Source organism: Python bivittatus, unplaced genomic scaffold (assembly GCF_059951505.1).
Source record: "Python bivittatus isolate LINGU-HERP-01145 unplaced genomic scaffold, Pbiv_v1 ctg000020_np1212, whole genome shotgun sequence".
Taxonomy (NCBI): Eukaryota; Metazoa; Chordata; class Lepidosauria; order Squamata; family Pythonidae; genus Python; species Python bivittatus.
This window is the reverse complement of record NW_028277030.1, coordinates 62,538,189-62,563,111: the sequence shown is the minus strand read 5'-3', so window position 1 is coordinate 62,563,111 and position 24,923 is coordinate 62,538,189. Positions and strand designations below refer to the sequence as shown.

Here is a 24,923-nt window from a genome sequence, read left to right as displayed (position 1 = left end):
CGAGTCCATCCACCTTGTTGCTGGTCGTTACGGAGTTAAAAATGCAAAACTTGTCCAACATACATTCCTGGTAACCATCCTTCAAAATACCAAAATACGATAGATATTTTCCTTTAGACCAACATGGTTGTGACTGCTTTTAATGTATCACTGTGATAAACAACCATTCGTAACCTTATTCTCTTGAATTTGCCTGTTTCAGAATTTATCTATGCGCGCCGGCTAGAAATGCTGCCTTGTCGATACCGCAGAGCTCGTGAACGGGAAACAGAACGCAAGGCAGAGTGACCGCCCCCATCTAACTGAGAGTAGCGGGTGCGCAGGCCAAGAAGCTAGAAGCCATGTGCAAAGCAGTTTTTGAGAAACGAGTCTTGATGTTGCATTATTAACGGGGCTAAACACATGGGGCAGCAGAGCTTTAAAAAAACAAATACGGAGCTCGCTCGCGCAGCCGCCCGCCTTCGTTCGCTTCCGAACAGCGGCGCGCGCAGGACGATTTGCAATTGTTTGGCTCGGTCTAAAGGGGCGTGGCGTTCTTGCATCCCCAGAAGGAGGAGCCGCTCGGGGTTCTCCCGTTAGAGTGTAATGGACGTGACCGGGAGAGGGCGGCAGGGAAGTCCGCCTGCCGGTGCCCGCGCTGTTCGTCCATGTCCGCTACCCGGTGAGTCAGCGGGGAGAGCCCCTTCCTTCGCCTTCCGAAGCTGCGAGGCTTGGCGGTCTCGAGACCAAAGCGAGCTTCCCTTTGCGGTCTCCCGCCTGCCAGCGCTGTAAAACGGGGCGAAGCGCCTGTTGCAGAGATGCAAAGGGGCGTCATCGAATAGTCTCTCGGGGCAGTTTCGGTTTCCTTTCCGAGCTCTTGGAGCTTATACATCCGTGGAACTCCCTTCGGTGTCTTCCTAATTACAACCGGATCCGGGCTTCATTTTAAGCAAAACGTTCATTAAAATGAGCCGGGGAAGAGGGGCTCAGAATCTTCCCTGTTCCCTTCCCCAAATCTGTATTTCTTCAGTGGCCGTGGGAGTGCAAAATACCTGCGAATATTGTGTCCCGGCCTTTTATGTGGACGCACACACCTTTTATTTTTCTTATGTACCTTCAAAACCCTTCACCCATTCCTTTCCATGCAACAGTTAGACTGGGTGTTTGTGTAACTACGCCCTGGCAATATATTTATTTAATTTACTTCCTGCCCTTCGTTGAGGAGCTCATGGCAGTGCACATGGCACTCCCTCCTCATCCTGTTTTTCCTACAACAACAACCTTGTGAGGTAGATTGGCCTGGCCCCAAATCACTAGTGAGCTTTTGTGGCTGAGAGTGGACTAGAGCCTGGGTTTCCTCATTCCTAGTCTTCATAACTAATATGCCATATTGGTTCTTTATACAACAAAAATCACTCATACTGCTCTGTTTTGTGTATGTCTGGCACTTTCAACTGCCATTAAAAATGCCAAACTCTGACTGCCAGCTGTTAATGGTGTTTTAAGTATCAGGTTGTTTGGGGCCACCGTTTTAATTCCCACTATGTCTCTGAGTAACACCATTGTTGAAAAGAAATTTGATTGGCCACTTTTCACTTGTAGAAGTGGCACTGCTCCCAAGATAAATCTGTCAAATCTCACTGGGGTTTCAAAGATCTCTGAGACAAAAGCTGACTCTTAATATGATATTAAGCATTTGGGGTTTTGTTTGGGGTTACTTGGTTTGCTTGATTTTTGGATGAATGACCAATAAATTAATCATTTATCCTTAAAATATTTTTTTCAATGCAGAAAGTGGTCAGGGTCTATATGAATGCCCAATATGCCATCTTGCTTGTACTGATTATCCAGTTCTGCAAGAACATGTTGAACTTCACCTGGATGAATGCAGCATTTTAGAAGGTAAAATAGAGGATTCCAAAATAAGACATATTTTCTTAACTAATTCAAGATATTTGACATGATTTGGGAAGTGCTGGGTGTTTCTTCTGGTTTCATCCAACTGTGTGAGAGAGAAAACAATAGAAGGATGCTACAGAATTGTCAGTTGGCTTCCTCTAGTGCTGCAGAATGAATCTTGCAAACACTGAAACACCATGCATACTCATTTGTATTCAGAGTAGATAAATAACCTGCAGTTTAAGTAGTTTAAATCATAAAACATCTTAGGCTGTGGTTTTTGAATAATTGATACAAGCCACTGCCTTAAAGCTTTTGAGTCATTGCTTTTCTATGAAGGACATTGAAATAAGGCAATACACATTTTTAAAAAGCTGTAAATTGTTTTTACAAATAAGATGCACTCTAATAGAATATACAGTATGATTAGCAGAATTCTAATATTGGAAGCTAAAAATAATACCCCGCCCCCCATTAAGCATTAAGAACCATGCCTCCCAATTTGCCATATGAGGTTTCCTGCTTTACCCAACTGAGTGATACCATGTCTGGTATTATAATAGTCACCGAGTTTCATAAATTCTTACTCTGCCATTTTCAAATTATGAATATTACTTTTCTTAAGAAGGCAATTATATTTTTATTAATCTTATGTAAGCAAATTGTTCTGCCCAGGAAATGAGTGATAAGCCTTTGCTTCTAAAAAAGATATCTGCATACTATGATGCTGGGTACCCTTGGAAACTTTCTAGTGTTCTCCAGTTCAAAACAATCTTACAAACATTTTTGCTGGAAGAAGAGAAAGAGGAATGTGCGTGGTTCATTTTCCCTCCTTCCTGGCATCCATTGGTATCCTCCCCACACTGTTCCAGAGAAGCTTTCTCAGATCTGGAACAGAGTTTCAAAGATATAGGGGAAAGGTAAACTCCTCCATTCTTCCTCTGCTAGCAGGAATGCTGATGCTGACCTCCACTGAGGATGATCATCGAGCATTACTTAGTATTTAAGAGTTAATATAGTTCTGGACTTCCGTCTTCCCCAGCCATGATATGCACCTTAGAAATAAACAAAGCACTTATGACTGGGAAGAAATACACCCTGCAAGATAATAACAGTGCTCTAAGTATAAATTAATATAATTTACTGATCAGGTAAACCAGTTTGTATATATTAAATAGGCAGTGTGATTTCAATTTATAATTTCTGTGATACTACATTGATGATTTGAATTGTATTGAATTAGTCCATCCTTTCATTACTATGAAAATAATATGCACAATTAAGACTTTAATTCCGTGCCTCAGTGAGTATAGGTTACTTTTGTGTAAACATACATAATTAATCTACAAATTTGAAACTGTAGATGTTGCTGAAATTATATAACATATGAAGTATATTTTAGGATCATTAGATATTCAACATTTTGAAATTCAGCAAATCTTACGTATTTTTAACATATGACAACAATAGGAAGAAACTTGAATGATCTAGAATTGGCACAGCATCTTCAAAATGAAGAGGATAGGCAAAGAAGAACAGAAACAGCAAGACGAGAAAAAGATGATTTCCAAAAGCTGCAGGTATGATATTAGTTTTTTAAGTGCATATTTGATAGCCCTTCTGAATAAATACAGGGAGAAAGTAGAACATGTGCAATAAGTATGAGTACCTATTTATTCATAATTCATAAATAATAAGAGATTGGTCTTTGGAAGCAAACTGATTAACTGATTAAGGTACAGGTCTGTTTCATGAAGCAGTCACCTTGCCAAAGCAGTTCTGGGTTGGGTCAGTTCCTGGATGGGAGACAACTCAGGAATCTCAGGAATCACAAATGATGGAAGAAAAGCAGGATATAAATGTTTAAATAAATTAACATGCACTTTTTAAGCTACTGTATTACATGGGTGGTTGCATATTTTTTTCACTGTTGTTTCTACATCACTTCTTAATGCAGTTGAAATGAGATTTCTTGATTTATTAATAAAGAGGTAGGGTAGGACTTTTTTAGGCAAAGCTCTCTATAGAATATTCATGCACTTTCCAAACATAGTACTCTACAAATAGTAATATATTGAAGCCTTACACAGTTCGTTTACTATTCTGGAACTCAGCTATAATTGTTCCTTGCGATCTGTAGCCTAATACATCAAGTTGATACCAAGTTGCTTCTAGAGAAGCATTCCCAATCTGATGCCCCCTGGATCCCATTCAGTATGGTCAGTGGTAAGGCATTATGGAAGCTATGATTCAAGGCATCAGCAAAACTTCCTCTTAAAAGAATATTTTATCCACGACAGAGACAATATGGTTTAGATGGTTCTGGAGGATACAAACAGCAATCACTAAAAGCCATGGCAAAAGAAGTAGCTTTTGGAAGAATGCAACCATCTGAATATCATAGGAGAAAAGCTGATATGTTGGAATCACTGGCTTTTGGCATTGATGATGGAAAGACAAAGACTTCAGGTTAGTAAGAACCTGCTTAAAAGCCTGAGGAAGATGTCTAAAAAGCCTTGTTATTTAAATAGCCATTCATCACTGAATATTGTAATATTGTGTAATATAGATGCATTTAACAAATCACTAGCTTTTTTTCTTGTGCCACCAAATTAATAAGAATATAAAGACCTTTGAAAAATGACCTAAAAGTGGTGATTGTTACAATTCATATTATGTTATGTTATATTAGTGTTATCAAAAGTATTAGCTCCTTGGAGATGTGATTATTGCCTTGAGATAAAATATAATTCATGGCCTGGTTTTTCAGTTAACAGTCCTCATTGTATTTGTAGTCTTCCTCTGAAGAAAGAGCTTATTTCTTTTCCTGATGGTAGAAACAGTGTCACTACTGTCTGGTTTGTATGGTAGACTCACTGTTTGTCCAGAAGTTATATTTTATGAATGTGCCTCCATTTCTGTCTAACTTACCTTGCTCCATAAATTAAACTGCTCCTATAATAATGTAATTGTTTCAAAAAGGCAATGTAAAATCTAAATAAAGGTATGCAGTGGTGGCTCAGTCAGGTTTTTTTTCCCCCTTGCCTGGCCTCCTTATTTTGCTACTTCATATACAGTATTGCCATTATCTTATTGTAAGTGGGATATATTTAATGGTACATCCATAGTCAACACCAGTCTAGACATGAATGTGCCAAGGATGGCCTCCACAATGTGGCTGCAGTAAGCTATCGATTTGTTGTTTGTTTTTAGTTGTTATGTAGCTTCTTCTGGTTGGAACTCATTTTCAGTTTCTGGCTTGTTTTAGCTGGATGAAGCCATTGCACCTTGCTTGGACAATACAATCAATTCAAAGTAAGCACAGGTGGATAGTTTACAGTTGTGTCATTTGGGAAGGAGGAGTCTTCATGTGTATTCAGAGCCAAACTATACTTGCTCTCAATTGTACCTTCTGAATGTACCCAAAACTGCTGCCTTGAAGTAGACATTCTTGGGGTGGCTGTTTCATGTCTCTTGTTAATGTTGGGGGAATTTGAGCATATCAATTTGTTTCCCTGTTTTCTGAAATAAAAATGTGTAATAACTTTAAACACAGGCTTGGTTTCAACCTTTAGAAACTACATTACAGTGGGGCAAAAAAGTATTTAGTCAGCCACCAATTGTGCAGGTTCTCCCACTTAAAAAGATGAGAGAGGCCTGTAATTTTCATCATAGGTATACCTCAACTATGAGAGACAAAATGGGGGAAAAAATCCAGAAAATCACATTGTCTGATTTTTAAAGAATTTATTTGCAAATCATGGTGGAAAATAAGTATTTGGTCAATATCAAAAGTTCATCTCAATACTTTGTTATATATCCTTTGTTGGCAATGACAGAGGTCAAACCTTTTCTGTAAGTCTTCACAAGGTTTTCACACACTGTTGCTGGTATTTTGGCCCATTCCTCCATGCAGATCTCCTCTAGAGCAGTGATGTTTTGGGGCTGTTGCTGGGCAACACGGATTTTCAACTCCCTCCAAAGGTTTTCCATGGGGTTGAGATCCGGAGACTGGCTAGGCCACTCCAGGACCTTGAAATGCTTCTTACGAAGCCACTCCTTCATTGCCCGGGTGGTGTGTTTGGGATCATTGTCATGCTGAAAGACCCAGCCACGTTTCATCTTCAATGCCCTTGCTGATAGAAGGAGGTGTTCACTCAAAATCTCACGATACATGGCCCCATTCATTCTTTCCTTTACACAGATCAGTCGTCCTGGTCCCTTTGCAGAAAAACAGCCCCAAAGCATGAAGTTTCCACCCCCATGCTTCACAGTAGGTATGGTGTTCTTTGGATGCAACTCAGCATTCTCTCTCCTCCAAACACGACGAGTTGAGTTTAGACCAAAACGTTCCACTTTGGTTTCATCTGACCATATGACATTCTCCCAATCCTCTTATGGATCATCCAAATGCTCTCTAGCAAACTTCAGACGGGCCCAGACATGTACTGGCTTAAGCAGGGGGACACGTCTGGCACTGCAGGATTTGAGTCCCTGGAGACGTAGTGTGTTACTGATGGTAGCCTTTGTTACTTTGGTCCCAGCTCTCTGCAGGTCATTCACTAGGTCCCCCCGTGTGGTTCTGAGATTTTTGCTCACCGTTCTTGTGATCATTTTGACCCCACGGGGTGAGATCTTGCATGGAGCCCTAGATCAAGGGAGATTATCAGTGGTCTTATATGTCTTCCATTTTCTAATTATTGCTCCCACAGTTGATTTCTTCACACCAAGCTGCTTGCCTATTGCAGATTCAGTCTTCCCAGCCTGGTGCAGGTCTACAATTTTGTTTCTGGTGTCCTTCGACAGCTCTTTGCTCTTGGCCATAGTGGAGTTTGGAGTGTGACTGTTTGAGGTTGTGGACAGGTGTCTTTTATACTGATAACAAGGTCAAACGGGTGCCATTACTACAGGTAACGAGTGGAGGACAGAGGAGCCTCTTAAAGTAGTAGTTACAGGTCTGTGAGAGCCAGACATCTTGCTTGTTTGTAGGTGACCAAATACTTATTTTCCACCATGATTTGCAAATAAATTCTTTAAAAATCAGACAATGTGATTTTCTGGATTTTTTCCCCCATTTTGTCTCTCATAGTTGAGGTATACCTATGATGAAAATTACAGGCCTCTCTCATCTTTTTAAGTGGGAGAACTTGCACAATTGGTGGCTGACTAAATACTTTTTTGCCCCACTGTATATTAACTAGAGTAAAATCAAATGTGCTTGTTTATTTTTATAATTTCAATTTCTAAGGCTTCCCACTCACCAGTGATTTTGAACAGCTTATAGGTCAAAATAATAACAATAAATTAAAACAATAGTAAAAACCGGCCATGCTGGGGAAAAAAATGTAACAGAACAATATCTACTCAAATGGTGAATTCACACCGTGTCCTGCTCCAGTGGCTGTGGGAAGAACCAGGTGTTTAAGGCTCTCTTAAAGCACAGCAGGATTGGGGTTATATGGATCTTGACTGTTCTGAATGTTTGCAGTAGGACTTTACTAATAATACTGTGAATGAATTCGTGTAAGCCATTCTATGAATAAAATTAATTATTTCATTGGAGTTCAGATTAGACAAAAACATATATCCCTTTTTAAAAAAAAATTATACATTTGGATTGATATTTGCTCTTTATAACAGAGCTGTTGAAAATCTGACTTTGCTGTCATCTCTGTGCAGTATGGAAATGAGTTCTGACAATGATCCATATGTAAAAGCCCAAGAAAATTTAGATCCCCTCAAATTCCATAGTTTGAGACACCTGCTTTAGGTTGTTATGATAAATTAAATCCATAGCTAAGGAATAGGATGAAACTCCTGTCTCCAAGCAGGTTATGAAACCACTCTTTATTCCTTGTAGAATTCTTCAACAGTTTGTTACCCAGATTTTATTTTACCTTGACCACTCAAAGCACAAATGACCAGGCTGAAATTATCATATTCTGGATGTATTGTGCAAAGATATAGCTGTCTTGAGAAGTCTGTAATTCTGGAAAAGGAGAAGAAGAGAGAAGAGGACCACCAGCAGTAAGGCAGATGGAGTTGGATTACAGCATTGATGGGTACCCTGTTGGAAGACCTGAAGGGCCAGGTTGAGGACAGATTATCCTAGATGTGGTTGCTAAGAGTCAACCCTGGCTTTATGGCACATAATCAGTCATATCTTGTAAAACTGCATATTTGAAGAAATTGTAAATTAGGCTAATACAGTATTTCTCCATTTCCATCTATCTATATAATTTTTTCCCCTAACTAGGAATTACTGAAGCATTGTGCCAGTACTATCAGAATGAATGCAAAGACATAAAGCACACATGGCTTTCTACAGGAGTGGATCACTTCCACTGTTCTCTTGGAGACAGAGGCTGGGGTTGTGGTTATAGGAACTTCCAAATGCTGTTTTCTTCTCTTTTGAGAAATAGCTCCTATAAAGATTGCTTGAAGGGTATGTACTTTGTTATAAATTTCATTACATTTAATGGAATCTACTTCAGAGTAGATTTGCACATGATCTACTGTGATTTACCATTCTACTTTTGATTCTGAGATGGGGAACATTTACTTTTGGGAAGTTTCTCAATACACATAAAGGGTTTCCAGGAAGAAATCACTTCTCATCTCCCAGATCAGACCTGTCTGACTAGTAGACATCTCCCTTCTGACATGACCTTAGCACACTGCTATGACACCATTTGAATGTAATTTAATAATAGTTAGTAAGAGGCAATACTTAAAAAGAAAGGTAGTCTTCCAGGCAGGAACTTGTTTTATTCAGTCGTGTCCAAAGCCTGCAGAGACTCTACTCTTCTAGTACAACATCAAACATTTAGATATTTCACCTTCCTTAATAGTGAGAACATTTTATTTAATATTAAGCCTTTATAATATTTAATATTTTTATATTATTAACAATAGTGACATTTTGCATCCACTGCCCAAGAACAGAATTATTAAAATAATTATACATTGGTTCAAAATATCAGTGATAAAACCCTGTTAGAAAAAAAAATGTATTTGAAGGCCTTTTTAAATGCAAACAAGGAGGTCAGTTCCCTCAGTTCAGCAGAGAATGCATCCCAGAGATCAGGCTTGAACCAAAGCAAAAGGAAGGGAGGGAGGGAAGGAAGGGAGGGAAAGCAAAAGATTGGTGAGCACCACCATTTTTTACAGCTCTTTTCTCAACTTCTCATCCTTGGGTTAAGATCAAGGCAAACAGCAGCCACACTACCATCAACCTGCATGTACGTAGAGACAGCACCTTACCTCACCATTTTTGAAGCGGGAAGACATTATCCCTATAGGTCTTTTCCAGTCTCACTCAGAGAGAAATTCCCTCTCTTTGACATCATGCCTGTTGACAGGCATATCTATCAGTCAAAAGGAGTTATTTTCCAAAAGTAAAGACTAACCCATTCCACAATGTCTGAGAACAAAAATGTATGGTAAATTCAAAATGTCCTTTTCAAAGGTTTTGAATGTTGTCCTCTTTCATGTTTAGATAATTCATCAGTTCCTTGTATTCCAAAAATTCAAACATCCATTGAAGATGCTTGGAAAGAAGGTTTTGATCCCCAAGGAGCTTCTCATTTCAACAGCAGATTACAAGGAACTAAAGCATGGATAGGAGCATGTGAAATTTATTCCCTTTTAACTTCTCTCAGGCTAAAGTAAGTGTTAACTATCCAAGGAAGTCTTCATTCTGAGCCAACACTAATTCATACTAGCAGTTTTATATGTGATTTTATATGTGCTTCACAAAATTCAGGTCCTAACTGGTCCTTTATAGAATGTTTCCATTAAATGTGTTTAATGAAACTATGTCAGAATTAAGACTCACGTGGCCAGAAAAGTAGCTGCCTGGAAACCTTTACTTCATCATTTTTCTCCTTTTCTTTAATTAAAAATACTTTTGCTCTATCCTTGTAATCCTCAGGAGTTTTGCAAATATACAATGGGGCAAAAAAGTATTTAGTCAGCCACCAATTGTGCAAGTTCTCCCACTTAAAAAGATGAGAGAGGCCTGTAATTTTCATCATAGGTATACCTCAACTATGAGAGACAAAATGGGGGAAAAAATCCAGAAAATCACATTGTCTGATTTTTAAAGAATTTATTTGCAAATCATGGTGGAAAATAAGTATTTGGTCAATATCAAAAGTTCATCTCAATACTTTATTATATATCCTTTGTTGGCAATGACAGAGGTCAAACGTTTTCTGTAAGTCTTCACAAGGTTTTCACACACTTGCTGGTATTTTGGCCCATTCCTCCATGCAGATCTCCTCTAGAGCAGTGATGTTTTGGGGCTGTCACTGGGCAACACGGACTTTCAACTCCCTCCAAAGGTTTTCCATGGGGTTGAGATCTGGAGACTGGCTAGGCCACTCCAGGACCTTGAAGTGCTTCTTACGAAGCCACTCCTTCGTTGCCCGGGCGGTGTGTTTGGGATCATTGTCATGCTGAAAGACCCAGCCACGTTTCATCTTCAATGCCCTTGCTGATAGAAGGAGGTGTTCACTCAAAATCTCACGATACATGGCCCCATTCATTCTTTCCTTTACACGGATCAGTCGTCCTGGTCCCTTTGCAGAAAAACAGCCCCAAAGCATGATGTTTCCACCCCCATGCTTCACAGTAGGTTTGGTGTTCTTTGGATGCAACTCAGCATTCTCTCTCTCCTCCAAACACGACGAGTTGAGTTTAGACCAAAACATTCTACTTTGGTTTCATCTGACCATATGACATTCTCCCAATCCTCTTCTGGATCATCCAAATGCTCTCTAGCAAACTTCAGACAGGCCCAGACATGTACTGGCTTAAGCAGGGGGACACGTCTGGCACTGCAGGATTTGAGTCCCTGGCGGAGTAGTGTGTTACTGATGGTAGCCTTTGTTACTTTGGTCCCAGCTCTCTGCAGGTCATTCACTAGGTCCCCTCATGTGGTTTTGGGATTTTTGCTCACGATTCTTGTGATCATTTTGACCCCACAGGGTGAGATCTTGCGTGGAGCTCCAGATCAAGGGAGATTATCAGTGATCTTGTATGTCTTCCATTTTCTAATTATTGCTCCCACAGTTGATTTCTTCACACCAAGCTGCTTGCCTATTGCAGATTCAGTCTTCCCAGCCTGGTGCAGGTCTACAATTTTGTTTCTGGTGTCCTTCGACAGCTCTTTGCTCTTGGCCATAGTGGAGCTTGGAGTGTGACTGTTTGAGGTTGTGGACAGGTGTCTTTTATACTGATAACAAGGTCAAACGGGTGCCATTACTACAGGTAACGAGTGGAGGACAGAGGAGCCTCTTAAAGTAGTAGTTACAGGTCTGTGAGAGCCAGACATCTTGCTTGTTTGTAGGTGACCAAATACTTATTTTCCACCATGATTTGCAAATAAATTCTTTAAAAATCAGACAATGTGATTTTCTGGATTTTTTCCCCCATTTTGTCTCTCATAGTTGAGGTATACCTATGATGAAAATTACAGGCCTCTCTCATCTTTTTAAGTGGGAGAACTTGCACAATTGGTGGCTGACTAAATACTTTTTTGCCCCACTGTATTTATTAATTTGAATAGTAAGTATCCAGTAGCATAGATAAGTAAATTCTGACATTTTCATTTATTATAAACTCTATATTTTCAATTCATTAATAATTAATGTGTAATAAAAATAATAGATGGAAATAAGAACATTTTTAAAAGTAGTATCAGGGTAAAACAATTTATTATATCTATGCCCTAGCGGTTTGGCACAAGGAAGTGCTATAAATTCTTGAGATAAGAGAAATCCTTTTATCAATACAAACTACTAAATGAGTAAATTATCTTAAAAGCCAAGACTAAGGGCATTTCCACACTGCTGACACTTCTTTTTCCCAGTTCTTCATAGATCATCAGATTGTCTTTAATAATTTTCTGACCTACCTCCAGGAAAACACAGGGAACAAGGATTAAAAATCATCACCCATCCTGAGCTGGTGCAGATCCTACCATAACAGAAATCCCTTCATTCCCACTCCACCTAGCTTAATAAAATAAATTGTATACAGTACACAGACCTTTCTATGCCCATGTTTTGTGTGTTTGTTTAGTTTTCCAATCTCCCCCTTCCCCTTTTTTTCCCCCCAATCATTTTCTTTCAAGCCACCTTTTTCCTTGAAGGTCCTAAAGCCCAGGAGTAGGAGGCATGACAAACCAGGAGTTTTTGCAGATAGACAAATGAATTGCCCTCAGACTCCACAGAGATTCAATTTTTTAAAAAAGGAAAATTAAAACTATTACTTCTGTGGTTTCATGTATCCCACATAGCAGCTGCACCAGAAATAAATGGATTCAGCCATTGAATATAGTTGACTTTGTAGGATCACAGAGGTCTGTTTTTCAAACGGACAGAATCGTGTGCATATACCCTCACTATAGTAGAATTTGAAAGACAATTGTGTTCCTTAAACATGCTAGATGGCAGTTATTTATTTATTTATTTATTTATTTATTTATTTATTTAACTTGTCCCCGCCCATCTCCCCACAATGGGGGACTCTGGGCGGCTTACAACACACTAAAAACATAAATACAATTAAAAGTTATAAAAAACCAAGCATTAAAAAATAAAAAAGCTAAAAAATCCAAGAGGCCGATGGGGGCTGCACCAGGCCGCTAAGGGGCCAGCCAACCCCATTTCTGATATCCTCCCTCCCCGCCCCAGGCCAGATGGCAGAGCCAGGTCTTCAAATCCCTCCGAAAGGCCTGGAGTGAGGGGACCTGTCTCACCTCCAGGGGCAAGATATTCCAGAGGGCGGGGGCCACAGCAGAGAAGGCCCGCCTTCTGGATCCCACTAAACGAAGTTCTTTTACCACGGGGGTCCGAAGCATGCCCTCTCTGTGAGATCGGGTGGGACGGGTTGAGATCGTGGGGGCGAGGCGGTCCTTCAGGTAGCCTGGCCCCATGCCATGTAGGGCTTTAAAGGTGATAACCAACACCTTGAATTGGACCCGGAAGCAAACCGGTACCCAATGCAGCTCACGGAGCAAAGGTGTTATATGGGTCCTTCGGGCCCCAAAAATTGCTCGCGCGGCCGCATTCTGGACCAGCTGGAGCTTCCAGATATTCTTCAAGGGTAGCCCCATGTAGAGCGCATTGCAGTAGTCTATCTGGGAGATAACGAGGGCATGAGTGACTGTTCGTAGGGCATCCCGATCCAGGAAAAGGCGTAACTGGTGGACAACCCGAAGCTGTGCAAAAGCCCTCCTGGCCACAGCTGCCACCTGCTCTTTGAGCAGGAGTCGTGAGTCCAGGAGGACCCCCAAATTACGCACTGGGTCTGTCTGGGGAAGTGCTACCCCATCCAGAACCAGCGATGACAACGTCCCGGATACAGGGGAGCCATTAACCCACAGCCATTCCGTTTTGCCAGGGTTCAGCTGGAGCCTGTTGTTCCCCATCCAGACCCTCACAGCCTCCAGGCACTGCAAGAGGGCGGACACGGCATCACTTACCTCACCAGGGATGGAGATGTATAGTTGAGTATCATCAGTATGCATACTGATGATACCTCATCCCATGGTGACAGATGATCTTACCCAGTGGCTTCATATAGATGTTGAAAAGGAGTGGAGGGAGAACCGAGTCCTGTGGCACCCCACAAAGGAGGGGCCGTGGATGGGACCTCTCGCTCCCTATCACCGATTGGGATCGGCCCCGGAGAAAGGAGGTGAACCAGCACAAAACTGTGCCGCCCACCCCATATCCCTGAGCCGTCCCAATAGGATACCGTGGTCGATGGTATCAAACGCCGCTGAGAGATTGAGGAGAGCAAGGATGGTCGCACTACCACCATCCCACTCCCGCCAGAGATCATCCATAAGTGCGACCAATGCCGTTTCTGTTCCATAGCCGGGCCTGAAACCTGACTGATAAGGGTCCAGATTATCTGGCTATTTATGGAGACTTAGTTTAATGTTATGTAATGTAATGTAATGTAATTTATAGGTGTCAAATTATTGACTTTCATCAGTCTACTGGCTCTTCTGGCACACACCCTCGTTTGTTTGAATGGGTATTAAACTATTATTCTTCAGGTAAAGAAAACAATGCAAAGGTTATGAGTACCTCCAAGCCACCAATTTATCTTCAGCACCAAGGTCAGTAAAACTCTGTCTCGGTTTTTTTGTAAAACGTTTCTGAAAATAAAGTTCCATAGCTATTCTTGTAAATTGTTCTCCATGACAATTCTCTTTTATGTGAATCATACGTCGTCATGTTAGAAGAGAAGAATCTGGAATACTCAGATCTGTTTCTGAACATCAGTATTTTAAACCTTGACTTCTCAAATGTGCTTGAAGTATCTTTGCCTAAGTCATGAGCAAGATTTCACATTTAATTATATCTACAGTAAATGGAATTGAATTATTTTTTTATCTTCCTCCTTTTTGAACTCTACCCTCTAGATTAGCATTCAGTGGTTAAGAGCAACCTTGTCTGAAAATTATTGTACAATCCTAGAACACCAAAACATTTTAATTAAAGTTTATTTTCAGAACAGCTTGTCCTTGTGCATATTGTGTTCTGTGTGCTGTGTTACCATCAGCACAGTAAAACAATCAGTCTGTTTCTCAGTGCAATTCAAGGTGCTTATGATTTCTTACAAAGCCCTGAATAGCATGTGACCATATGGTTGAAGGACTTTTTCCTTCAACTTAAAATTTGCCTGGTCTTTTTGAAGGATTGATGAGTGAGACTTTTTGAAGGCCTCTTGAGTGAGATACTGCCTTCCAGTCCTGGTTTCATACTTCCTGATGCTCTTGTTGTGTAATTAAGTTCTAATTTACTACATTTCTATAATAGTTTTGTCAGCAACTTCAAACATAATTGCAGAAAAACATTTGCTGAGAACATTCATATCAGTGGTTTTTATTCTATGAACGAGATATTTAGATAAGAAGCAGTTCAATATGGTTTATTTCCACTAAGAGGTTGGTAATTCTTATGTATGTGTATACTTTAACACATGTTTGGGTTTTGGTATTGAAAACTAGGTCATAGTCGTACCATTGTTGGAATTGAGGAAAGAAAAAACAAAAGTTTATGTCTACTAATATTTGATCCTGGCTGCCCTTCACAAGAAATGCAAAAACTCTTAAAAGGCATTGATGGGAACAATCTAAAATTCCTTCGAAGGCTTCCAGGAGGCTTAAAGCATAAGCAGTATCAAATAGTGGCTGTAGATGGTATACTGACAGAAGAGGAAAAAGTTGTAAGTATTGCAGAACACATCCATTTGATTAATTTTTATTGAGTTAGGATGAATAGAATTGTTTCTTTTAATTACATATTCTTATCTATTTTATGTGTCTCCCACTTATAAGGCTCGTAGGCAGGCTTCTCAACTCTTCATGGCACAGAAAATTCCTTGAAATAAGAATTCCTGAAAAATGGAAGAAGTTAAAGGCTGCAAGGGAGATCTGTTCATACAGGTTGTTGAGTGATGTACATAGCATTTTTTAAGCATTTCAAAATAAATATTGAAAGACTTAATTCTTATGTATGATTCCTGTGTGATGCTGAATTACAAATATTATATCCTACGTTACTGTGTCATTACAGCAGAATGTTTTTAAACTTTGCTTGGAATGGACAAGTGAGTTCAGTCAACATGAACACTAAACTGATCTCTGTTCTCAGTATTCTAGGGGAAAAGATTATTTCTGCAACAGTACTATAAGCCCAAGCCAAGAATATTCATAACTCACATTTCCAAATCAGGGAGGGTCCCTTCTGAAATGCTTCCCACACCCTCTCTCCTTCTGTGGGCTGAGACATCTTTTACATGCTGGTTGTCCCATCTGCAGCTTTTCCTCCTGTCTTCAAGGTCATTCCCACATATCATTACAGCTTTGAGAAGTCAAGGCTTGCAGTCCTTATGTGGGTGGTACATGGGGCAGCACTGAGAAAAGCTAGGATCCTAGAAGTGTGCAGAGCGATGGAAAATGGGTGTGTGTGTGTGTGCGCGTGTATAAAAAAATACCTGAATTGAGTCGAAACTTCCTAGGGTCAGGTGATGAAGGACGAGAGCAGAACTGGAAGACTACTTAGATTATGAATATGTAGAGAAGATAGGAGCAAAATTCTGTTAATTGTATGCTTAGCTATAATAGAAAGAGAAGCTATTCTCCTGAAGCATTTCAATTGAAGTGCAATAAGACTGCCTATAGTTACTCATTCCTTCTAAAAAAATGTACTTGTCTTGGAATCCTTGCATTCATGCATGTGTGCTGTCTACTTCACACAAGCACACATACCCTGAAGATTACACTGCATGAACCTGACAAAGTAGGCTGTAGTCCGTGAAAGCCAACCTTATAATAATTAACTCAGTTGTCAAAGTATCACAATGTCCTTACTCCTCATTAAGCTTGCTGGTGGCTTCAGAACTTTGAGGAGTTGCCCCCTTTCCCCTTGCTTTGTTTCTTTGGTCTGAGCTCTGTTGATAGCTGTCAGGAAGAAACTAAAATATCTTTTTACTTTTGTCTGCAGGAACAAAAAGTGATGCTGCAGTAGCAAACAAAAATTATACAGAAAGTCACTCTGTACATGCATTTATATTATTTCTTATTACTATTCATATTCCTGGACATAGCCTCATGGCAAATTCTGGGGTTGAACAAAAATTTCAACCTGAGTCTCTCCCTGTCTTAATTAAAACTAGTTGCTAGAACACTATATGGGCTGCAAGAGGGGACGTGATAAAGACCAGAAATATATTTTAAATCCTTGACTTATATTACACTCAGCACCTGACTCTATTAAAAAAAATCAAATTATGCAATTTTCAGGTGGCCTTGCTTCAACATGAGGTTGTTGGGGTTTTTTTTTGTTTAGAACCTGTCTGGTTGGTTTTATTAAGTAAAAAGTAGCAACTAAATAATTTAATCTACAATCCTATGGTTCCTGGGAAAACTGTCTTAGATGCTATAGGATACATCAGAATGCTTTCTCTACAGATAGAGGGATATGTCCTCAAAATGGGAAATCCTATTGCAGAGACTTCTTCCCCGCTATTCCGGAAACCTCAGTAGCAAATACCATTGTGTGACTGGCAGGAAACAGAAAAGTGTTGACATGAAGAATGTATCATGAGAAGCAGTGTCGCTTTTTAATGAGATGAGCAGTGACAAATTGGATATATAAATAATTCCTAGGCTTGCCCATAAGCAGCAAATGGTTTATGTCAGCCCTGGAGTTGATGTAGACTAGTTCCATTCCAATGAAAACAATAAAGGGAATTAGTTACTTCAATGGTCCATTAAGGGGAAAATGCAGCAAAAATGAATGCCTTTTTTCCTTTTTTCTTTGGAAATTATTTTAACATTCCATCTATAGGATTGAGGTGTGTGAACTTGTGTCAGCCTGAAGGCCACACCAGGGTTTGCATGGTATATCAAAGGCCATGCTACAAAAGTGAAAAAGCCAGGCCCCATTATAGGAGCAAGAATTCAAGAGTTTTAAGAGGTGAAATTATGCCTTCAGTATCTACTTAAGATCCATCCCTCACAAAAGGGATGTAATGGGACCCACGCTTTTTGTACCCCTGTCCTAAGGTATTTAGCTCTCATTCCTGCCTTCTTTTGAAGGAGCAACCTTAGCAATGCTACAAGATGTAGCTTAAGTTTTTTTTCCTACTGATCACCGTTTTTCTCCTTTACTAATTAATGCTGCCTTTAAGCACTGGTATAAATTTCCAGAACCGTGCAAGTGCTAGATGTAAAGACTTCCTGCAGTGGTGGCTAAAGATTGGTCCTTTCTCACCCAAACAGAAAGGATATTTATTTATTTATTCACACGTCTTCATTTAACCTCTCAGGAACATGGCTTTAAAACAAAATATAATCTTGTCCAGCTATTAAATCAAATTATAATGTCCAACTAGATTGATCAGCAGTTTATGTCCTTTTATTCCTTTCCTTCCCCAACAGGCAAGTTTGAAATGCCAGTCTCAGTTGAGGAAATTTAGGCTAAGGAAATCTTTTTCCTTTACTGTAGTTAGCTTTTTTACTTCCCGGCTGTATTCCAAGAAATAAAATGTTGGGAGAAACAAATGAAAGGAATTTGAATGTAAGAAAAAATGCAATCTTTGCATGGGGTAAAAAACAAGGAAGTCACTAGACCAGATCTGGATAGCAACCAGCAGAGATAAAAAATACCCACACAACAAGTCTCAATGAAACAATTCAGGTCAAACCTAACTGCTATGGAGGTCACATAGTCAACAAAAGGCTGAGGTGATGCAGAAAGGAATGTGTGACTTGCTGGCAAGGAATTAAAAGCTGCAAGGGACCTCCTCTTGAGAGGTTTCAACATTCATGCATATTACCATCAGTTGCTGGCACCTCATCTCTTGGCTAATTTGTCGTACGAAAATGAATGTGCACAGATGTGCAATGCTTACGCTGATTGTATCTAATAAAAGTTTTACAGGTAATTAGAGATTCTATGTGTAGTGTATATTCTGTGTGGAGTATTCCAACTGTTGTATACGTTCTTGAAGTTCTATCTCCACTGAAAGGGAATTTGGTAAACTCAATCCCCTCCCTAATTCAGTTGCCTCTATCCAGCCCTAGATATATTAGATAAATGGCAAGGGAGGTGACCTGCACGTGTGTCTCAGCAGGGAGTTTGAAAGAGAAAAAAAATGAGGGAATTATAAATTGAGATAACATCATAGGAACATCACAAACTGCTGTTGTAACAACAGTGATTGCAATTGCGAATGCTTAAATTATGAACAGAGGATGGCATTCCTATCTGAAGGGATGACTCCACTGTTTAGCAGGGAAGTGAGTTGTTTCAAGGCCAGGCCTCTTTGAAGGGTTCAGAGATTTTTACAGCCTAAACACATAAGTTCAGCAACAGTTTCTTTTAACTTTTATCTTCTCTCTGCTTTCAGCTAACTCCATCTTTCCTTTTCCTCCCTCCTCAAAAAGACCTCTCAGCCTCTCAGAGCATCAGGAACTGAATCTGGAAATACTTAGTCCCTGATGATTACGGTGATATTTTCCTTTCCCCACATAGTAACAGGCTGAAAGCAAACTCTGGATATACAATGTCTAACACTGAACCAGAGCGCATTGGATAGAGTGCTACCTCTGTTAAGATACTGTGATAAAGTACTGCAGTAAGTAACCCAGAACAATTTCTTCAGTCCTTCTACATTTGGGCTGGTGACAGATGCCCACCTCTCTTGCAAAACAGTGACATGCTTCTTTCCCCAAAGTCATCTGAATACAACAGTCTGAGTGACTGAGGAGGCCATAATGCTAGCTAACTCATATCACCATCATCATCATGTCTCCACAGTTGCAAGGAATTCCACATACCACATTCACATCTGAATCTCCAAATAAGTTTTATCTAATTAAGGTACACAGTTTTCAAAAGTAGAGCAGATAAGAGTACGGACAGGAACAATTGGGTTCCAATCATGGGTTGGAAAGAAATCTAGCCTTTCCTCCTGTCTACTTTCTTACTAGCAAGGCTCTTTCTTTCTGAAAGTGCTTTTAATTTAAAAAGCCAGGCTGTTCTGTTAATGTGTGTACAGTGCATATAGTATCTAGCTAGATTTATTATGCTTTCAACATGAAAGGTAGAAACAAGATTAATACCTGCTGATCAAGTTTTCTAATAAGCTCATCTTTCTTTCCTCATCTCATCTACCTATGATCTTTTTTACCCCAACTATCTTACATGAGATCTTATGTAGTATTCTGATGACTTTGCTGCAATCATCCCTTCCCAGAATGGTTTTGATTGACTTTCTTACTTATCAGTCTAAATTATCTCTAGCTTTGTAAATTTATTTATTTATTTTTCAGATTTATATATGCCGCCCATCTTACTATACAAGTGACTCTAGGTGATGTTACACATAAACTATAAAATCCTAGAAAAATATATAGGTTAAAAAATTACAAAAGGTTAACATTAAGCTAAAAAGTTAAAACTACAATGCAAACTAAAAAGGTGGAGAGAGCATCCTCTGGCTACAGGCCACCCCTGCCCCCAGTGCAGTGAACTCCCATTGGGTCCCCATGCAAGTTGGCAGAGCCAGGTCTTAACACCCTTGGAAGGGCAAGAGAATGGGGTCAATCTCACCTCAGGGGGCAAGATACTCCAGAGGGCGGGAGCCACAGCAGAAAAGGGTCTCCTGGACCCTGCCAATCAAAACTCTCTAGGCAATAGGGTCTGCAACATACCCTTCCTGCTGGACCACGTGGGACGGGTCAATGTAATGGGGATGAGACGGTTCCTCAGGTACCCTGGGTTTATGCCATTAAGTTTACCTGGATGTCTTCTTATTTTCTACCAGTCAAGTGACTGTGTTATCTTGTATAGGATAAGAACAGCTTTGGTAAATTACTCTGAAACATTAATTTTAAAAATGTTGGCTTTAAAATTCTGTGCTTGCTTTCTAGTGAATTTTGGGAGGGCCCCTAGTACAGTCTTATAACACCAATCTCCATGCCCAATGACTGTTCCTCACACTTAGAAACATCAACATTTTTCTAAGATCAACCTTCTCTCTTTTTTTTTTCCTGACCTTTAACCATTCTGTTGGATGAAAGGTGCTAAAAACTGAAGAAGTTGCAACTATTAAGAAGTCTTTAGGTGGCTGTAAGAAAATCTTTCCCCTTAATCCCAATGTAAGGAAAGAAAACCAAACAGATAAGCAGTGCTTTTTAAGTTTTATTGATTTATGGCCACAAGGTTTTCTCAATAGAAGAATACGAGAGTTAGCAAGTGAGCAAGCAAGCAAGCATTTCATCAAGTGGATCACATCAGCTTCCTGAATATCTTTTAGAAACAAACAGTGGTTGATTTTGGAAAAGAACAAGCTTGAATGTGCTTCTTTGTCTGGGAATTATACAGAAACAGCAAACTGAACAAAGATGACCTGTTTCTTATTCTCCTGCAGCCTATGCTCCTTATCACTTATTCCAAGATTTTGTTTTATGCCTTTTACCAGTTTCATAATGGTTTCTAGCAAACTTTCTTTCTGGAAGGCTGTCTTGTTTCATAGTTTGTTCTGTGTCCACTCTGATATGGCTCTGATTATATCTGCTAATTTCTGCTGATTTGAGTGTCCTCTATGGCCTAATATAGCTACTGTCTCCATGGGCTTTTCTTTCACCAGGACCAATTCTGCTAATATTTGACTATGGAACTAGCAGAATTCTGGAATCACTTGAAGGGTTGAAAAGATAGATAGAAAGGTTTTCTCCAGACTTCACCTTTTCTTTCAAAGTTTAGAGTTTTGTTCCAAGTAAGCTTTAGAAGATCACACAGATTTTAAATTGATAATTATGTTTTTATGAAGAGAAATAAAATATAGCAGACTGTAATACAAACAGGCTCTGGCTGGGTATATGAACGTGCTCAACATAGGCAAAAGCAAAACAAAAAACAAAGGCAATTTTTTCAGATATCATGGCCTCTTTTAACTGCAGTATACTTAGTGGTAACTAGCTTGATCACCTTGAAGTATCTGAATGATTCTTTGATAAATCCCAAACCTTTCATTTTAGGATAATACAGAAATATTAAGGAACTTAACAGCTAACGCTTTCTCAAGAACATGAGATCTTAGAGAATCATGTTCTTTGATAACGCCAACCTTTCTTTTTGTGAAAAATTCTTGTTTTAACCGTTCTCTGATTGATAATTATTTCAACTCTTAGAAATCAGGAAGAGTGATTTCTTGCAGGAAAGGGGTTTGCAGGTTTGAAAACCCCTTTGAGGTCCTAAAGCTCCTGTTTGCAGTTAACCTTTCATTTCAGAAGGAAATCCCCCAATAATTCCTCAAAGGGGTTTTCAAACCTGCAAACCCCTTTCCTGCAAGAAATCACTCTTCCTGATTTCTAAGAGTTGAAATAATTATCACTCAGAGAACGATTAAAACAAGAATTTTTCACAAAAAGGTTGACGTTATTGCAGAACATGCTCCCAAGTGGTACAATTCATGATCAGTCTTTTTTAACTGATTTAAGATTAACTGGGAAAAAGGGAGGGTACACAGCAAACTTGCTGGAATAAAGGGCAAGAGCCCACTTAGGGAAGGAGATAAAGCGGGGAATGAACCAGAAAAGGAAAGACAGTTTGGGCATCAACTGGGTAAGGACGTTCCGAACCGAGACATAGTTGAAGACCTCTCGCTCATCCACATCCTTGAACCGGTAGAGGCGGGCAATGTCCGGGCTGAGGACCACTTTGCCGCTGTGCCGCATGACCTGGGGGTCCGAGGCCAGGGCCACTACGCATTTCCCGCTCACTTCGGGAGTTTCTGCCATGTCGACCAGTCGCTCTGACAGGTCCTTGAGCAGCGCGTGGGACTCGGTTTCCTCCGCTTGCTGCTGGATCAATTCGGTGCGAACGAGCCCGGGCCAGAGGGCCACGCAGGCCACGCCGAAGGCGCGCAGTTCGACGGCGCAGTCGGCCGCCAGGCGGTCGCACGCAGCCTTGCCCACCCCGTACGGGACGTCGAACATGTACCGCAGTCCGCCGGCCGAGGAGATGATGACAATGAGCCCGCGCCCGGCGGGCACCATGAGCCGGGCAGCATGAACCGTGCAGAAATACTGGCCTCTCAGGCCTGCGTCGTTGATCTGGTCCCAGAGGGACGGTGCGCTTTCCCAGAAGGGCACACCCATCTCTTGGGCGACGGTGCTCACCCCGGAGAAAGCGCTGTTGACCAAAACGTCCAGGCGGCCAGCTTGCTCCCGCCGGACGCGCTCGAACAGCGCCGCCACGTCCTCCTCCCGGGTAGAGTCGCACACCACCGGCACGCACTTCCCGCCCCGGCCTTGCACCTCCGCCGCCGCTCGCTCCAGAGTTTCCTGGTGCCGGGCCGTGATGTACACGGTGGCGCCCGCCTCCGACAGCTGCAGCGCGATGCCTTTCCCGATGCCCCGCGAGGCGCCGGTCACCACGCAGACGCGCCCCGACAGAGGCCTAGCAACCGAGGCCATGGCAACAGCGGCGGTGCAGGAAAGCGCTGCTTGCTAAACGGCCGGTGAGAATGGGAGCGCCGCGGCGCTGGCTGGAGCTCTTGATGCCTGCCCAACGCCGTCCCATCCACCGCGAGCAGGAAAGGCGGGGACTGCCGCCGGTTACGGCCCAGGCGGCCGAACTGGTTGCACGCGTCTTGCTGGTTTGATGCAAGAGCTCCTCGCGTTAACGGAGAGGATTAAGACCAACTGCTCCTTCAAGGCTCGCTGTTGGGAACAACCAACAGACAAATACTTTAGCACAAGCTTCAGAAGGACAGCTGCCTTATTTCCTCATGTGTTCGTTAGTTAGGTTTATAGCCTATCTTTCTTCTAAGAGCCCGACATGGCTTCAGGGGATCTCCCTTCGTTTTAGCCCTGCAACAACAATCGTGAGTTTCCCAGGCCACGAGAGGATTTGAAGTCTCCAGTCCTAGCCGAACACCTTAACTCTTCGTGTGCGTGTTTTATCAACAACCAGTTTTAGCCGATTCCGTCCCCCGGCCCACCCCGCCCCGCCCCGTCTTTCTCTCTATTGCACATGCCCCTGTTACTTCATAGAAGCGATGTCTGACAATTTGGATTTTCTTGCCAAGAGAAGTACGTGGCCTCGTCTCTGTTCATGTTACAGCTGTTGTTTACTGCCGCCATCTGGCACCAGGAGGCATGCTGAAGTCAGGGATACTTCCCGTGGTTTAGGATTACTGGCTAAGCGTTTCCTCCTCTCAAGTAGCAAGGCTTCTGTGCTGTCAAGCAGGCAAAAATCAAGAAGAGGAGCTTTTTAACGTTTACTGTATTTTTATTTTTGGTTAGATTTCTATCCCACCTTTCCTTCAGGAGTTCGTGGGGCTGTACAGAATATCCCCTCCTCCATTTCCCCCCATAACAGGAGTATAAAGTGGGTCGGGCTGAAAGAGCAGCCTTGAGTCAGGCAGTGAGCTTCCACGACTGAATGAGGACCTGAACTGGGGTCTCCTTAGTTGTTGCTTGTACACAGGGAAACTACAGGGCTGGACGGGAGGCAGCATAACTTGGCCACACCTCACTTTTGAAGTCTCCAGCCATAATACAGCTTTCAAATACATGCGCCTGATTTAATTTTTTTCTAGAGCTATCCCATGTCCTTGCAATCTGATAAGCTTAAGATAAAGCAAATATTGCATTAATTGAAATTACATTTTTTTTACAAGCATGAATGCTTTCTGTACAGTGGAGAGATCCAAGTATAATTATTTTTTTAAACTCTACAAAAAGCACTGATTGTGATTTTTTAAAAAATGGAAGTGCTAAGAGAAAATGTCTCACTTTTAGAAAGTTCCATACAGAGAAATGGGAAGAATCTGTAAATACAGGAAAAAGGAGGAGCCAGTCTAGAAGCAAGGGACATTTTACAGACCATAAAAATGGTCTTAAAATGTCACTGAATGATAGTTCTATCCCTACCTTTTATATATTCATACTACTAGACCAAGCTCTCTTCTTACTTTGTTCTAGCACTGTTGTTTTTCATTCATCATTCACATGCATCATCATATATATAATAATGGTATGCTGGAGGGCCCAGCATCTACTACTGGGTAAGGCATTTCATCATGGACACTCCTTTTCTGTGTCCTACTAATTCAGCAGAGCAATGGACATATTTCACAAGCCTATAATTAAAGCAGTAGTCAGATTTTGTTTTTGAAATGCTTAGCAAAGAAAGCAGAATTCTAATTACAGGTAGTCCTTGCTTAACAACCATTTGTTCAGCGACTGTTCAAAGTTACGATGGTGCTGAACAAATGGTACTTATGCCCAGTTCTTGAAATTATGGCCATTGCAGTGCCCCTGTAGTCACTTGATCAAAATTTGGGCGCTTGGCACACCACCCACATTTCCAACCTCAGGGTGCACTTCAACTTCCCCTCACCTGCCTATCTCCACCCTCTCAGCCCTTTTGGCTGCCCTGCACTCTGCCGCCCCTGCTGCCCCCAGCTGACCTTTGTCATCTTCTTCCTCCTGCTGCTGACAA

General features: G+C 41.1%; 2 protein-coding genes across 2 annotated transcripts; one reads left to right on the top strand and one right to left on the bottom strand.

The window, feature by feature from the left end:
* The first annotated feature begins 516 nt into the window (after window positions 1-516).
* ZUP1 (zinc finger containing ubiquitin peptidase 1) lies at window positions 517-15,413 on the top strand. Its single transcript, XM_088139861.1, has 9 exons — window positions 517-661; window positions 1,771-1,881; window positions 3,349-3,458; window positions 4,179-4,347; window positions 8,135-8,323; window positions 9,377-9,545; window positions 13,863-14,014; window positions 14,909-15,126; window positions 15,239-15,413. Exons 1-9 carry the CDS (start codon window positions 586-588, stop codon window positions 15,284-15,286), a joined length of 1,242 nt encoding a protein of 413 aa, XP_087995987.1. The 5' UTR covers window positions 517-585; the 3' UTR covers window positions 15,287-15,413.
* Window positions 15,414-20,592: 5,179 nt separating this feature from the next.
* DHRS1 (dehydrogenase/reductase 1) lies at window positions 20,593-23,402 on the bottom strand. Its single transcript, XM_088139852.1, has one exon. It carries the CDS (start codon window positions 22,889-22,891, stop codon window positions 21,890-21,892), a length of 1,002 nt encoding a protein of 333 aa, XP_087995978.1. The 5' UTR covers window positions 22,892-23,402; the 3' UTR covers window positions 20,593-21,889.
* Window positions 23,403-24,923: the final 1,521 nt, after the last annotated feature.

Excerpts from the sequence above, each read along its gene's own strand:
- ZUP1 (XM_088139861.1), top strand. The coding sequence starts at position 586 with ATGGACGTGACCGGGAGAGGGCGGCAGGGAAGTCCGCCTGCCGGTGCC. Across the intron at positions 4,348-8,134 it reads TGGAAAGACAAAGACTTCAG|GAATTACTGAAGCATTGTGC; the intron begins GTTAGTAAGAAC and ends TCCCCTAACTAG. Across the intron at positions 8,324-9,376 it reads CTATAAAGATTGCTTGAAGG|ATAATTCATCAGTTCCTTGT; the intron begins GTATGTACTTTG and ends TTTCATGTTTAG.
- DHRS1 (XM_088139852.1), bottom strand. The coding sequence starts at position 22,891 with ATGGCCTCGGTTGCTAGGCCTCTGTCGGGGCGCGTCTGCGTGGTGACC.